Source organism: Bradysia coprophila (assembly GCF_014529535.1).
Source record: "Bradysia coprophila strain Holo2 chromosome X unlocalized genomic scaffold, BU_Bcop_v1 contig_20, whole genome shotgun sequence".
Lineage (NCBI taxonomy): Eukaryota > Metazoa > Arthropoda > Insecta > Diptera > Sciaridae > Bradysia > Bradysia coprophila.
Window position 1 is genome coordinate 1,775,890 of NW_023503307.1, and position 14,178 is coordinate 1,790,067.

At 34.1% G+C, this 14,178-nt stretch overlaps 1 protein-coding gene across 6 annotated transcripts; it reads right to left on the reverse strand.

Moving 5' to 3' along the window:
• Positions 1-1,209: 1,209 nt before the first annotated feature.
• Positions 1,210-12,755, reverse strand: LOC119068843 (proton-coupled amino acid transporter 4-like). 6 transcript variants are annotated; one of them, XM_037172655.1, is made up of 13 exons: positions 12,451-12,755; positions 6,338-6,582; positions 3,197-3,332; positions 3,088-3,134; positions 2,898-3,001; positions 2,629-2,838; positions 2,416-2,556; positions 2,210-2,344; positions 2,080-2,149; positions 1,913-2,021; positions 1,682-1,854; positions 1,547-1,615; positions 1,210-1,485 (listed from the first exon to the last, which is right to left on the reverse strand). In XM_037172655.1, exons 2-13 carry the CDS (start codon positions 6,399-6,401, stop codon positions 1,310-1,312), a joined length of 1,434 nt encoding a protein of 477 aa, XP_037028550.1. In that variant the 5' UTR covers positions 6,402-6,582; positions 12,451-12,755; the 3' UTR covers positions 1,210-1,309. The 6 variants fall into 6 exon arrangements, with proteins under 6 accessions (XP_037028550.1, XP_037028548.1, XP_037028546.1 ...); XM_037172653.1 differs by having other exon boundaries at positions 1,216-1,485; positions 12,518-12,736; XM_037172651.1 differs by having other exon boundaries at positions 1,216-1,485; positions 12,514-12,736.
• Between the last annotated feature and the right edge of the window lie 1,423 nt (positions 12,756-14,178).

Consider the following 14,178-nt stretch of genomic DNA (forward strand, 5'->3'; position numbering starts at 1 on the left):
AAGCAATCCAACAGCTTAGAAACCAAACGAGCAATACGACAATACAACAATTAATTGAAATGAATATTTAAATCGAATTGTTCTTTTAAATAATTTGTGAAACAATTCAGATATAATAATAGTGGGTTTCGAACATTTGTTTTTTACACGTTGGCACACGCGCTCTTGTCAGATTCAAGATTGTTTTTACGAAGGTTACGCTGATTATACTTTGTGAAAAAGGCCAATACCTTGCAAATATGTCACATCTTGGACAGAATTTGACACTGCAATATCTGCAACATGAAAAAACTAAATGTTCGAAACCCACTGAAACCCCGTGCTTCCATCTACGTATTATACACATACTAGGTGAGCCAATCTTAATCTATTCTCTACAAACTACCATTAGATCAAAACCGGCCGGGTCGTGTCATTTCGGGGAAAAATTTTCTGAAAAAGTCATGATTTTGAAATATTCAAATTTTCTTAGAGTCGCCCCGAGTTGGAGAGGTCGTTTTAAAAAAAAACTTCTTCTACGAAATGATCACCTTGAAATTACCTATTGATAGCACCATAAACGTCAGGAAACAAAAATGGTGTGTCCGATTCAAAAAAATTTTCACCATTTATAATGTATCTTCAAGTGCCCGTTCCTTTAGGATGAGTGGAATTGTTATCCATTCTTCATCAATACCACGTTTTGATTGACCTACCAATCAGGGAAAACAAAGTTTATGAAATTTGGTTGACCGGAGCGTGAGTTAGGTCCCTTGGAGTGAGCTCATATCCGGCTGCTCGACCGTACAGTGAACGTGGTGTTTTTTGCACATAAATCGAGTGAATCTTAACCGATTTTGCTAGTTTTTGTTTCATTTGAGAGGTAATTGAATACCCAATGGAAAGTTAGCAAAAAATTTTGGGTTTCTAAAATAATGTAAATTTTGTTTGTTTTATTTGAGAGGTCTACTGTTGCATTTAGTCCGTTGCTAAATCGTAACGTAAAAAAACCCGGCGCTGCCCTTTCTATCTAGCTATGCGCAATTTTAAAAATGAACACTTTCAGTAAATTTGACTAGCATTTTGGTAACAGACGCATTAGAGGGTTGTAGACGTATTAGGGTTCCGGGCGTATTACGGCTACGGACGTATTATGGTTACGGACGAAATAGAATTACGGGTCGTACGGAGCTAAGACGCAGCAAACGCTCCGACTGTTCTGATGCCTTGTTTTTTTAAATTCACATGTATTTATTGTCAAAAACATTATAATAATATAGTGTACATCAAATAAACTAAAAAAATATTTACTCTCATGTTGTCACGATTGTCAATCAAAAAAGGCAACCGCTAGTGCCGAAATACTTTCGTAGGTTCCTGTTGAAAATCCCAGTATGGCTATCGTCAAAATTACACAATTTTTTAGTATCACTAATACTCCTAGACCTTCAGAAGTGCTGAAAGATGATACCAATTGTATCACTGGAGGAAACACCAATGCTAGGGCTTCAGGAAAGCAATATTTAAACAGAGAAAATATTAATTTCAAATAAATAAAAACATTTACCAGTGGCACACAAAGCACCGATCAAGGAAATAAATAAATTTAATCTCGGTACCAATTCAGCTATCGTGACTGTAGGATTAAAAAGAATCGTTTAAACATCAAGAACTGATTCAGAAAATTTGATATGTATATTACAGGTTATCAGGACCATTAGCGTCCGGAACAGTAATTCGTATCTCAAAGGATTTTTGAATGGGCCAAATCTCTGATTAATTTGTGGCCACATTATTTGAATGGGAACGAAAAATTGCAGCGGAAATGTTAACCACATCCCCAGTGAAACAGTGACCTTCACCACTTGTGCCAATCTGTGTGGAATTGAATTGTTTAGAAAGTTTACTAAAGTAAATTTGTTCAAGTATGTACATTTCATCCTGCGGTAAATTTAATGTTAAACTGCCAGCAACATCATCACCCCAACACAAATATCCGACAAAACCAAATGTGATGAACAATGTTGTGACGAAAATCATACCTAAAATCGAAATGGATTTTAGCCTTATTTTATTGGTCGTCTCGCTTTCAATCCGTACCCATATTAAGAACACCAGCTGGACGGGAAAAATTAGATGGATTTTTCATCGAATTTTTGAGCGGTAGTACCTTGGGAAAGGGTTATAAAAATTAATGCCGTTCTTTTGAGCATAAACATAAAATCAATACCAATGCGATTCCCTCGAATGCAAAAATTGCTGTCCCGAAAAATAACGGTAACGTTTGAAAGTTTGGAGGAAAATAATTCCGCTCGGTCACACTTGGAAGGTCTTTGCATGCATAATAATAAACAACACCGATGCCCTGCATTGTTTATTGTCAGTTTCAATTCAAATTTATTTAATGAACACCTGATAGCACTTTCATTAACTTACCGTTGCCATAAGAAAATTTGCAATCAACGAACATGGGGCTAAATACTTAAGGTTTGTTATGAGCGATGGTATTAGCATGGGTACAAGTGTGAAGGCCAAAACTAATTGTACATTCATCTCAAAGCCATAGTAATCGAAAACCTTATAAACGAAATCAATAATCTTAAATTTAGTAAAATCCGACTATAGCGAACCGAATATACCTCAACGCACTTGCTTTAAACTGGAGCTAATAAATACAAAATAAATTGCACAAAATCCAATTTGCGTTACACAAATGAAAATATTTACAATGATTTTCATCGATCGGGCCCAACTCCGCAACATGGGCGGTCCACTTGCAAAGGCAAGTTCCACGGTTAAGGCAAAATCTGGATCAGTTTCGTAGCCGAATTTATCTCTCATTCTTTTCGAAACTTTTAGCTGATTAAAAGTTAATGTAATTGTAGAAAGCTATGAGTGGAAAATTCAGTTCATCTCACTAGTATATGCTGACTATGTACACTAACGACTCCAATGAATAAAGTAAGAACCGGAGCTAGGAAGAGACCTCCATTTTTGAAACCGTCGCCCATTGCAAACACACCTGTAAAGTTTTTTCTTCACTTAGATTATTAGTTAAAGATTGGCAAGATGTCATCGCCAACCGTAACGTGGATTTTGCGAACACACCTGAACCAATGTTTCCTCTCAGCAAATGCGTTATGGTTTCTAGGTAACTAAGAACAAAAGCGTCTGTATATTTTGCCCGAAAAGAACCTTACTTGAATTTATTTATTACGATGTTGGATGATCAGAATTGATAGCATGAGCATCTCCACCGCCAATTGCTCCATTTCTTCCAACTTTTGGTTTTTCCTCATCACGGATCGTCAGTATTTCCTTTGACTCCACGCCTGATTTTGTTAGTGGCAAATCTGTAATGAACAACATCAGAATGGAATTGGTTTCGTATTGTATTAACGAAAATATGTTCTTGGATTTCCATGAATTTTAATACACTTTCTCGAATTTTGTGGTTTGCAAGTTTCGTGAAAATTGGTGAAATTTTACGAAAATTCTCAAAAATTCATGAAAACATTTTCAAAAAATGAAAAATCTTGTTTATGCCACTCAGCATCACAATACGCAAAATTTGCAAACTTGAGATTCCTCTGTGGCATAAAACGTTGTATGAACCTCGGTGCAAAGTACTTTATTACTTTATTAGGCTCACGGTGTGTATTATGACACACGGCCGGGGACTCCGAGGGTGAAACCACTTTTTTTATTGATGTGATTAACATGATTAACCAGTGATTAACATGATGACGAATTGGTGATTTACCAGCATTTGACCGGAGGAATCGTCGCAAAACTACAAATAAACGTGAAATATAGCGGTTAATCAATGTTAATCACCGATTAACCGTTTGGATTCACGAAACTTATGTTTCCGATTAACAGATTAACTGATTAACCATGTTGATCACAAAATAGTGGTTTTCCCCTAGGGGGACTCGTGTCATAATTACACATCTATAGCCTAATAAAGTACCTCACACTCAATGTCTTAAATAACCATTTTGTGTGTCTATGAAAACGAGATTTTTCATTTTTTTTTTCTCTCCTCCGGCTCGTGCTGGAAACCTATCATTTGCTAAAAAAGCCTCTTTTAGCATGAGTTAGCAAAATAACTATTACATGCTGAGGGTTTCGAAAGTAGTGCTTGAAACATGAAAATGACGCATGTAGAATGTAACCGCACGGTATAACTGCGTCAAGAACTTCGCTAACTATTTTCAAACTCCGCGGTATATTATTCAATAGAATAGTTATTTATGAAATTCAGTGAGCGAATATGATACTGAGTGCAATGTCGTTTGAACCAAGGTTCTGAAAGAACAGGTGGCACCTACGAGGGCAGTTTTTTTTTAGGTTGAAATCGTCATATAGATTTTAAGAAACCTAGTGGGCACCACAGAGAAATTTTGATTCCTCCGTGATTAAATCAAAAGTGTCAAAGCACTCTCGACAGTGCTATGAAAGTGTCTAAACCTGTTCTTTTAGAACCTTGTTTGAACCAGTTTCACTTCATCCAAAAGGAAGTGCGAAAAAAATGTATCCAAAATACATCAACCAGGCATTCATACGTTTGTGAGTCGTTGACCTTTTAGAAACGACATCACTGTTTTTGACAACAATAATGAATAGATTGTGGAAATTGTTATCGTCACTACCGCAAAAATCAGCGATGGCACTGCCTTCAAGTCGGTCTTTTGAGATACGAAATTTAAAAATAAAAAGCATTTGTTAGGAAATTAAATTTTCGATCACATTGTCCATGAAAATATTGTTCGATAAAGTGACAGAAGTGACCGACTTGCCGACAGCGTCAATCATCGAGAGTCCTGTGAAATAGTGCTCAGATCCACAATCTATGAAGGATTTTAGCAAATATTCTCTACAATTTGGTCAACCAGACGTGATTCTATGATCCATAACTTCAACGTTTATTCGGCAACGGCTACTGACTTTGATGCACCGAATGTGGCTCTGATGCTAGCCGAATTAAAAAAAAAAATTGTTTGTGTTTACACTTGCTAAAGCCTAATATTTAGACAAGAATTTATTTATTTATTTTTAATTTACTCAATTTACCCTATTGTGCTCAACCCACTTGATTTATGAATGTTTGTTATACATTGTGTTCTACGCAGAAATAATGAAATGATAAATAAATGGTTTATTAAAAAAAAAAATGAAACGACAGATTTTCAGACGATATCTTAAACGAAAGAAGTAAAAGATTTAATTGATATTTTGCGATACGTTAAGCATAACGTGAACGATTAATTTTAGGCAATTTCGTTCGTCTCAAAAACAAGTGCAATGGTTATTTGGATCACAAGGGACGAAAGTAAAAAAATTCAACCGTGTGCGAAGTTTGCAGCCCGTGGCCGAAGGCCAGGGCGGCAATCGCACAGGTTGAATTTTTTTACGTCGTGCCATGTGATCCATACAACTTTTCATTACAATAACTACGAAAATTGTAATTTGAGCTTCCTAAACACGTTCCAACTGATGAAATTTACCGAAATATGCTGAAATATGCGGGGGTCCAGGGGGCGGCAGCCCCCTGGTATAAGAAAAAATATTAAATTATTGACAACGTTCTTTTCTATCACAACAATCACAGCGATCACAACGACACCAGACTGAACACATGTTGTTGCTGTCATTTACTTTCGCATCTTCGTTTGAGAGCCGAAAGTACTTTCGCTCCTCTGTTGTTGCTGTCATTTACTTTTGCATCCTCGTTTGGGGGGCGAAAGTACTTTCGCACCTCTTGTGATGTCGTGGCTTACTGAGAGTTGAATTTTTAAACTTTCGCATCTCATTTGGGAAGCGAAAATTACAATTTTCGTAGTTAGTGTAATGAAAACATTTTTGGTGATAAGTATAGCAATGTGGCATATATTTCGAAGCGCAGTCTTATTAGGAACTAATGCATTTATAAGCCGATATATAACTTGAAAATTGTAATTAGAATTTCAGCATTAATTGGACATATTATGTAGCTTAAGAAGTCATAAAATATAATCCAAGTACAGTGAACGACATCTCAAATGTCTCACTGTCAAATTTTTCTGAGATGTTATTGTGTCATTGCAAATTCACAATTTTGTTAAATGTTTCACTTATTTAAACAAACTTGAACTTAGACAGACTCGCACAAAATCTCATTTATAAGTCGACTTATTTACATATAAGCTATTAATGCATCGGAGAAACATTTTTTTTACGTGCATATGTGAATGAAGTGTTGAACAATTAATATTCTGTCTCTGTAGACCGCGTAATAAATAAATCGTTTTTACCAACGAAAGCAACGGAAAATTTCAGGCAATATAAAATGAAACATTTGATTATGTTTACTCACCTACATTCGAAGTTAATTTATCTGATATTACGTACAATCCACCTTTATTCTCTGCCATTTCCATCACATTCAAGTTGATTCCAAACTCAAATTTAGATTATTTTAGTTTCACTCAGTGTCTGATATTAGTGATTATGACTGTAAACTGTTAACATATTTCACGAATTTTTTTTTTTATAAAATTTCTTTTTCAATCATTATTTCGATTATTTTCATTATTGGATTGTGATTTATCTTTACGACAACTGCAATGGATAAAATATTTATATAAACACAAAGTTCTTATCACACAAAAAATTGAATGCATTAGATCGGAAACGTCACTCCGTTTATATCACTCTCCGAGAAGTGTGCAACACTATTTTTGTCTACACCATTATAGACTTACGTTGACAATAGTTATTTTTTCAACTCAGTGACGAAAAGTCGAAATTTTGTAGCATTTTTCGAATAAAACGTTGTATTTAACTCTTAGTAAATTACTTCTTCAGGCATACGATGCGTCCCCAAAATTTTCACATCAAGTACTTTAATAGTATTGAACTTTACTAGGGAGGTAATACCATTCACTACATAGGGAAAATCCCAATGTAAATGTAGTGAGGAGGTAATGCCATATATAAACAAATCAGATGTGAGGTGGCACGAACGTTCGATATAAACGCCATCTCCTCCCCTCGTTAAAAACAAAAAATGGAATAGAAAGTCGAGCCATCTGTTGTGAGATAGCAAAAATATTTTGCGAAAACACAAGTAAATCATAGTCAACCATTTAAAAAAAGATGCCATTGGCATCGAACTTATGAGCTACACCGCGTGTCTGAATGGCATTAGCTCCTCACTACATTTACCTGGTAATCTACACTATATTTACCTTGGAAAATCCCTACCTCGTGAGGCCCCACTCGTAAAGTAAAATATTACAGATACTGCACACGGGAAATAATTTAATATCTCGTAATTACTTCCCTGATATAGTAATCTACTATTTGTGTGATTTTTGTTGATCCAAGGCGTAACCGAGGTCAATAAATACACGAAAACGAGAATTTTCAAATTTACACATTAATTTGCTTCAGCTGGCTTATTCATACGCATGCGTGTGGTAGTGGTAAAACCGTATAAAGACGCATAGGAAGTTTTTTTGTTTGAGTGGACCAGCTGAAAAACAGCTGAAGCAAATTAATGTCTAAATTTCACTGACATCAACTACTGTACTGTATGAAAGACACTATTTATCTTGCAAACTATTAAATAGTCGTTGCACAAAAACTTTTTGCGATTTATCATTCTCTGAGGTTTCAATTGAGCTAAGGTCGATTATTGACCGATCGAAGAATTAAGAAGCGGGACACACAATATAGCTATTAATTATGAATACAATACTTCTACGACTGGGTCACACCATTATATTAATCTTCATTTTTAAGTTATCACCAGCTGTTTAATTTATACGTACACTTTACGATCGGCAGACAAACTTTGTATACAAAAACGCAAAACAAACCAATGCCGGGCTGCTAATAAGCTGTTAAAGGTAACAGCACTGAATATCATTAACTAAGAAATTTGTTCGATGCAGTCGCCAACACGTCTCTTTCACGGTGTGCACATGAATTATAATTTATAGTGCTTTCGTTGAAGTGTTTTCGTTTCTTTGTCAAGTATATCACTTATTTTGTACCATATTCCTACAACTTGCGTATCTTTTAATCGTTAATACGATTAAAAAATCGTGAGATAGACCCATTCTGATTTTATCAACTGGTTCATACTTTGTGACCTAGAAATACAATTTAATCCAGGAACTACGTTTATAAATATAATGTTTAATGGGTTGGTTCAATTAATATTTGTGGCTTTGAACGAACGTTTAAAAAAAACCGTCTCAGAAATGTGTGAAAGCGGAAACCCCAAAAGCAATTCTGTCCCAAGTTTATCGCAACCGAAATTAGTTGCTTACAGTTTTCATGAAAACATTCTCGAAGTCAATGTGAACAATAAAAAATTGTAATTGACTTCTTCCTTTTGCGTGCTTTTTTTGGTAATTGTCCCAATTTTAAATGGTTGTCGCCCCCTCAATTAATTGTCACAATTTTCTGTTTTGCTTATGTTAGTGTAACTCGCAGTTTTTGATGCACAACTCTATATGTATCTTGTTGTGATCTTAAACAATAGTAAGAAATCAACGGAGCTAGCGAAAAAGTCTGCTGTCGAATCGTTCTTATAAATATTCCGATTCATGTTAGTAGTTATCTTGTCTATTTATAATTACATGAGAATAAATAAACGAGCTGCACACATCAGATGTTATATGTGCTTACGCTAAAAACGACTGCATGCATAAAACGCATTTTTTTAAAAATATTTATCAACAGTTAAAATGATGTTTACACGTGTTTTTTCTAAATTGCTTTAAATAAGGCCAGGAAATAATTTTTCTTTAAGGTTTTGTCTTGTTGGAACTATAAATACTATAAAATATATGGGAAGCAATTGAATTAGATGTCTAGAAAACTGTGAAACCAATAGATACCTATACGACAACGATGTTAAGAAACTAAGGGTGAAACCATATCAATTAACAAGTGGGTTTGTGCCAATAGTCACATTTGATTTTATTTTATTTCGTATTGAAGTTCTAAGTTAGATCCAATCCTTTCACTCCTTCCTAACACAATCTGTAGAATTCAGTTGGAACAAACCAAACTCATCCCTAACACAATTTGTAGCGAATTGTACGAATAGCATTTTCGATAATATAATTCATACGGCCTGCGAACAATGATTTTCGAGAAATTTAATAATGTAAATGTCACTTCGTTATCTTTTGCTTTTGGCACCTTGTGCATGGCATTACCTCCGCCCATATATTTACCTTGGTTTTCACGTAATATATTGTTTTTAGTCATCAAGCTTATTTTCATGTTAACCAACTTCACTATTGTGACGTTTACTATTTAATTACTAAAGTGAAGTTGCTTCACATAAAAATTAGCTGAATGAAGTGTATACTACCGAAAAATTGTTGCGCCAATTTATAGACAAATTTACTAAGCGAATAGCTCAATATTAACATTAGTCTTTCTAAATGTAATCTTCAAATTCGGATTTTTGATAATGCCTTGGTGAAGTGATATCCACTTCCCGTAACACTGCAGCATCCTAATTCTCACAATTTTAACTTAACCTAACTTTTCTAATATCGAAATGAACTTCTAACACTTGAATGTTTCAGACAAGACATAGAGCATGAGACAACCCAACCAGTTCCGCTGTTTCACAAAACATTTTGTTGCAAGAAAGGAATTTTCACGATCCTCGAATATGCCAGTTTTTTATGTTTTATTCACATACCAAAAATGAAAAGTGAATGGAATGATGAAATTGACGAACCTCTTTCCCCCCCAAACCTTAAAAGAAATTGTGTGAAGTATGCACTGTATAACTACTGAAGTGTTAAAACGTATAGTAATAGGCCTTGAATAGTCATCGATTTTATCAATCTAATTAGTCGCACTAATTGGACCATAAAACACATTAATAAAATTTCGTTTTTATTGAAAAATTATTTATCTTATCTTTCTTTACTCTGTAGACAAGATCATCGTGAAATCGTCATTTATGCAACTAGTTGCGAAAAGAGGTTGCTTTCGTCAACGTGTTGCATACAACGTTTTTCCGAGTAATTTAAGTGAATCTCTGCAATCAATTGAGTTCGGTTGAGTTGAAATTCTTAAAACGATGCCAATGTTTCAACACATTATATTTACTTGGCTGCATATTAGTGATGAAATGTAGTTACTTTTAGTCACTTGTGATGAAAAGTAGTTACTTTTCGTCACTAGTGATGAAAAGTGCAGCCATCAGTAAACCAGCGAAAAAAAGACCATACATACGTCACCCAAATCAGACATGAGAAAGTTCACTTTTCGCAACGCCGTTGCATAAATTACTATTACATCACTAGAGATAAAAAGTTTAAAATTTGAGGTTTTGTCCGAGGTCATTAAACTCACAAAGAATTTTCATTTTCCTACATTTTCAAGCACCGAAGTGTTTGAAGATGTTCGAAGAACGAAAAGTTCGGCTTTCGACGCATGTGACATGTAAAATACTAAAATTGTACCGAAACCACCTGCCTTTATTTAGATTAGTTACTTTTCTCAGTCCACACATGTTCGTCTAATTTCTTCTATTCGTTACCACATTTCGAATTTTGTCGTTGAAACACAATGTTGTGTTAGCAGAGAGGTTTAGGTAGAGTACAAGAAAACCTGAAATACAGCTTCACGTGTAATATTACTAAATACGAATTTTGTAATTGATAAATAATATATTGTCCTCGCGTGGTTCAAAGATCACCAACGATTGAGAGAATATGGAAAATTTAAATGATGTGATCGCTTTTATTTCGTAAGAAATAAGAAACGCAACTGTACCAGATCTTTCCACAAAGCTCTACATTTTATTGATCTGGTTCATAAACATGATACACAAGTATGCAAATACTGAAACTACACGGAACAGAAACTGGATCTTAATATGACTTATGTGTTAAATACCTAAAACGAAACTATTCCAAATTCCATCCAAATTTAAGACTAGTACGACTTCATAATGAGTTACGACTCATAACACAGCAAGAATTAATAGGATTTCGTTAAAAGAAAGTAGCGAAGAAAATAGTGATTGTGATTTTTCTTGATCTTGCTATGATTTTTATGAGTCATTTGCCTACACTCGTTTTATAGATATTGTCGTTAAAATTCATGAATATTTGTGAAAACGTTTTCATGAGGATAGGCCTTGGCTGGTGGGTTTATTTGAAACGTTGTTCTAATGAAAATCAGTTCTGTCCCATATTGGCAATTGCTTTTTCTTGCCCATGAACGACAATATCGTTTTTATGTCTTCAAATTCTTCTTAGTTCAGCGGAAACATTTCAAGAAAATATTTACGCAACAGATCAACTCCTACAGTCAGTAGAGAAGTTTTTTTTTTTGGTCTACTACAGTCGGTCAATTTATTATATAAACCTCAGTACTTAAAGCCAGAGTCTATTTTTGAGAATAGTACATTACGTCCTTGTTTGGAGATGTAAGTTTGTAGCCCGCCCGATCCGAAGGCTTCAACTCGGATCAACAAAGTTCACACGAAAGCTCTACTTTTCAACTTTTTATCCCCTGTTATGTAAATAACTAGTCTTGAATTTCCTGGATTTTCTCGGAATTTTTTGAAAGCTTTTTTGAATTTCTCGATGTTACTAGGAACTAGTAACAAACCTTTTTGTGCCGAGTGACATATACTATTTTTCATTCAGGCTGCCCAAAAAGTCACATTTCGAACATAACATAACATAACCACTGAGGTATATCACTCACCCATATTTGCGTGAGAAATCGTAGTACCTAATATACTATCAAAATTCATTTTATTCTTAACAATTGCATGAAATCCTTAGCAATACGTAAAAAGTGACTTGAATGGGAACGAAGTTGTTGTTTTTGGCTCTTTATCTGGTAAGATAATGTGACGCTTTTAGTCCGCCTGAGCATTTTCAAGAAATTCGAAAACGTTTAAGATAATTACTACCTAAAGATACGCCCTGCTTAAAACTGTAACTGCAAGAAGATATGATGGCTAAATTTTTATATGTTCAACAACAAGTGTATTCCATTCATTCAAAAATCCGTTGAAGTTCTACAGGTATAGCGAAAGTGGAACACACGTTAATGGTAAAAGTGAGCATAATGAAAGAGGTGACTGGATTTATGAATTATTCCCAGGGCACTTTCAACGTTACACTACAAAATATTCAGAAATATTTTTCACACCGGCTAAGCAAAATTGAACAACAACGGAAATGGAAGATGTGTGGTGAATGTTGCCAATTATGGAAATATTTTAAATTGACGACGGTGTGTAAACAAAGTATTAAAATTTGTATCAACAGAGATAATTGCACTTTATAATTAGAAATCAATAAAAAACGGATACAAAATCGTTCACAACTGCTTTACAATCCGGAAATCATCAAACGACAACATCACAAAAAGTTTAAATTGAATTTTATTCAATTGTTACAATGTATGGTCGAATCAACAAACTACCTTTTCAGTAATTTCAATGTTATTTTCGCTAATAATTAAATGTTTAGGCATATTAGCACAGACCTACTACACGAGTGGTAAACAACAAACACCAATTTCCAAAATAATAACGATAATTTGATTTAATATCACCACTAAACATTTAACGTCTTTCGTACATCTGAACGAAATTATTTATTTATTTTTTTTATTTTTTTTAGCCAAATATTTTCTTCGTATTTTTATTTGATCTCAGTTTTGTGCACACGCTGCATCCACTGAAGTGTTAATACGATTTGTAAACTGTCGTAAATGAAGACTACAACAAACTGAGACACTCGAAAATCATATTATACATATATATATTATACATATATTTTCAGAAGTAAATTCGCAAAATTTTCTTTGTAAAGGTGTTAGTTAGTCGATTCTGTGTGTACAGAATAAACTTAACTTAAAAAATTGTTGAATACTTTTGCTGAAAGTAAAACAAACTCAATGATCTGTGTGATGTCTTGTCTTATGCGGTATAGTTCAGACAAATTAAAATTTATTGAAAAATGGATTTATCATTCGGTTTTTGGCAGATGTGAGAAATAAATTATTGAGTCGGTCACATGAAATTTTTTTCTTTTTTCTTTCTCTTATATAACGACTCTTTTATCTGAGGAACACTCAATCGACACAGTGTCGATTCAACACTAGATGTTTTCACAGTTGAACCAACATTGTAAACGCTTATATCGGAACAACCGATTCTAAATCAAAAAGTACATTGATGCGTTGAAAGGGACGACTGTTGTGGAATTGAAACTTTCATCGATATACTAATTCAATCCGCATGAGATAATAAATGATAAAGTGTACGTTATACGTTACGCATGCATACGTAAACGTATATTGTAATGTCAATATTGTATAGTCTGTGGAAAAATAGAATGAATTGAATTGCAATCGATGGAACTTTTAAGGTGGCCTCACATTCATCCGTTTTGCCTCCGAGACAGTTGTCATTTCAAACAATGTACTCTATTGTATGAAATGTTAACTGTCATGCACACGGAGGCAAAACGTAATGAAAACGGATGACTGTAAACTTATACCTAACATCACTTCCGCAACAGTACGAATCCCTTGCGGAAAAAATCGACTTTGTTGTTATGTAGAAGAACAAACTGACAAATTATAAATGAAAAATCATTTATTTAAATGTGTGTGTGACAGCTTCGTGTACAGACAGTAAAAAGGGACTCTTAAGTAAATGTGACGTTTTCGTGTTAGTGGTGTGTGAGTGATATAATTTTCCAATGAATTTTGGGTCATAATTCCTCTAGATAGTCTACTTCTATGTAAAGAAGTTACTTTCTGTTGGAGAAATGTGTCTATAGTTCGCAAAGTCATAAATTGATACAGAAATTATTTTCATTTACAATAAACAAATTTTGCTTCTCTTGAACGAAGAGCCATTAAATAATTTTTTAGTGTAAACAAAGTCTGTCTGTAGTATAACATTTTATTTCCATTTATATATAGTTAAATGTGGAATACCGACATAAACTGGTTTGAATGAGTTTATTTTGTAATTGGAATCCAATTTTCAAAAAAAAAATCTTCTCAGACATTATTTGCATAATATTTACCTTTGAGGCTACACCGAGAGAAAAAAGAAACACGCAAAAAAATCGAAGTTAGATTTTCCCTGCAAAATTAGAAGTTGTTGGTATGATTGCATGTGAATTTTAAAATAAA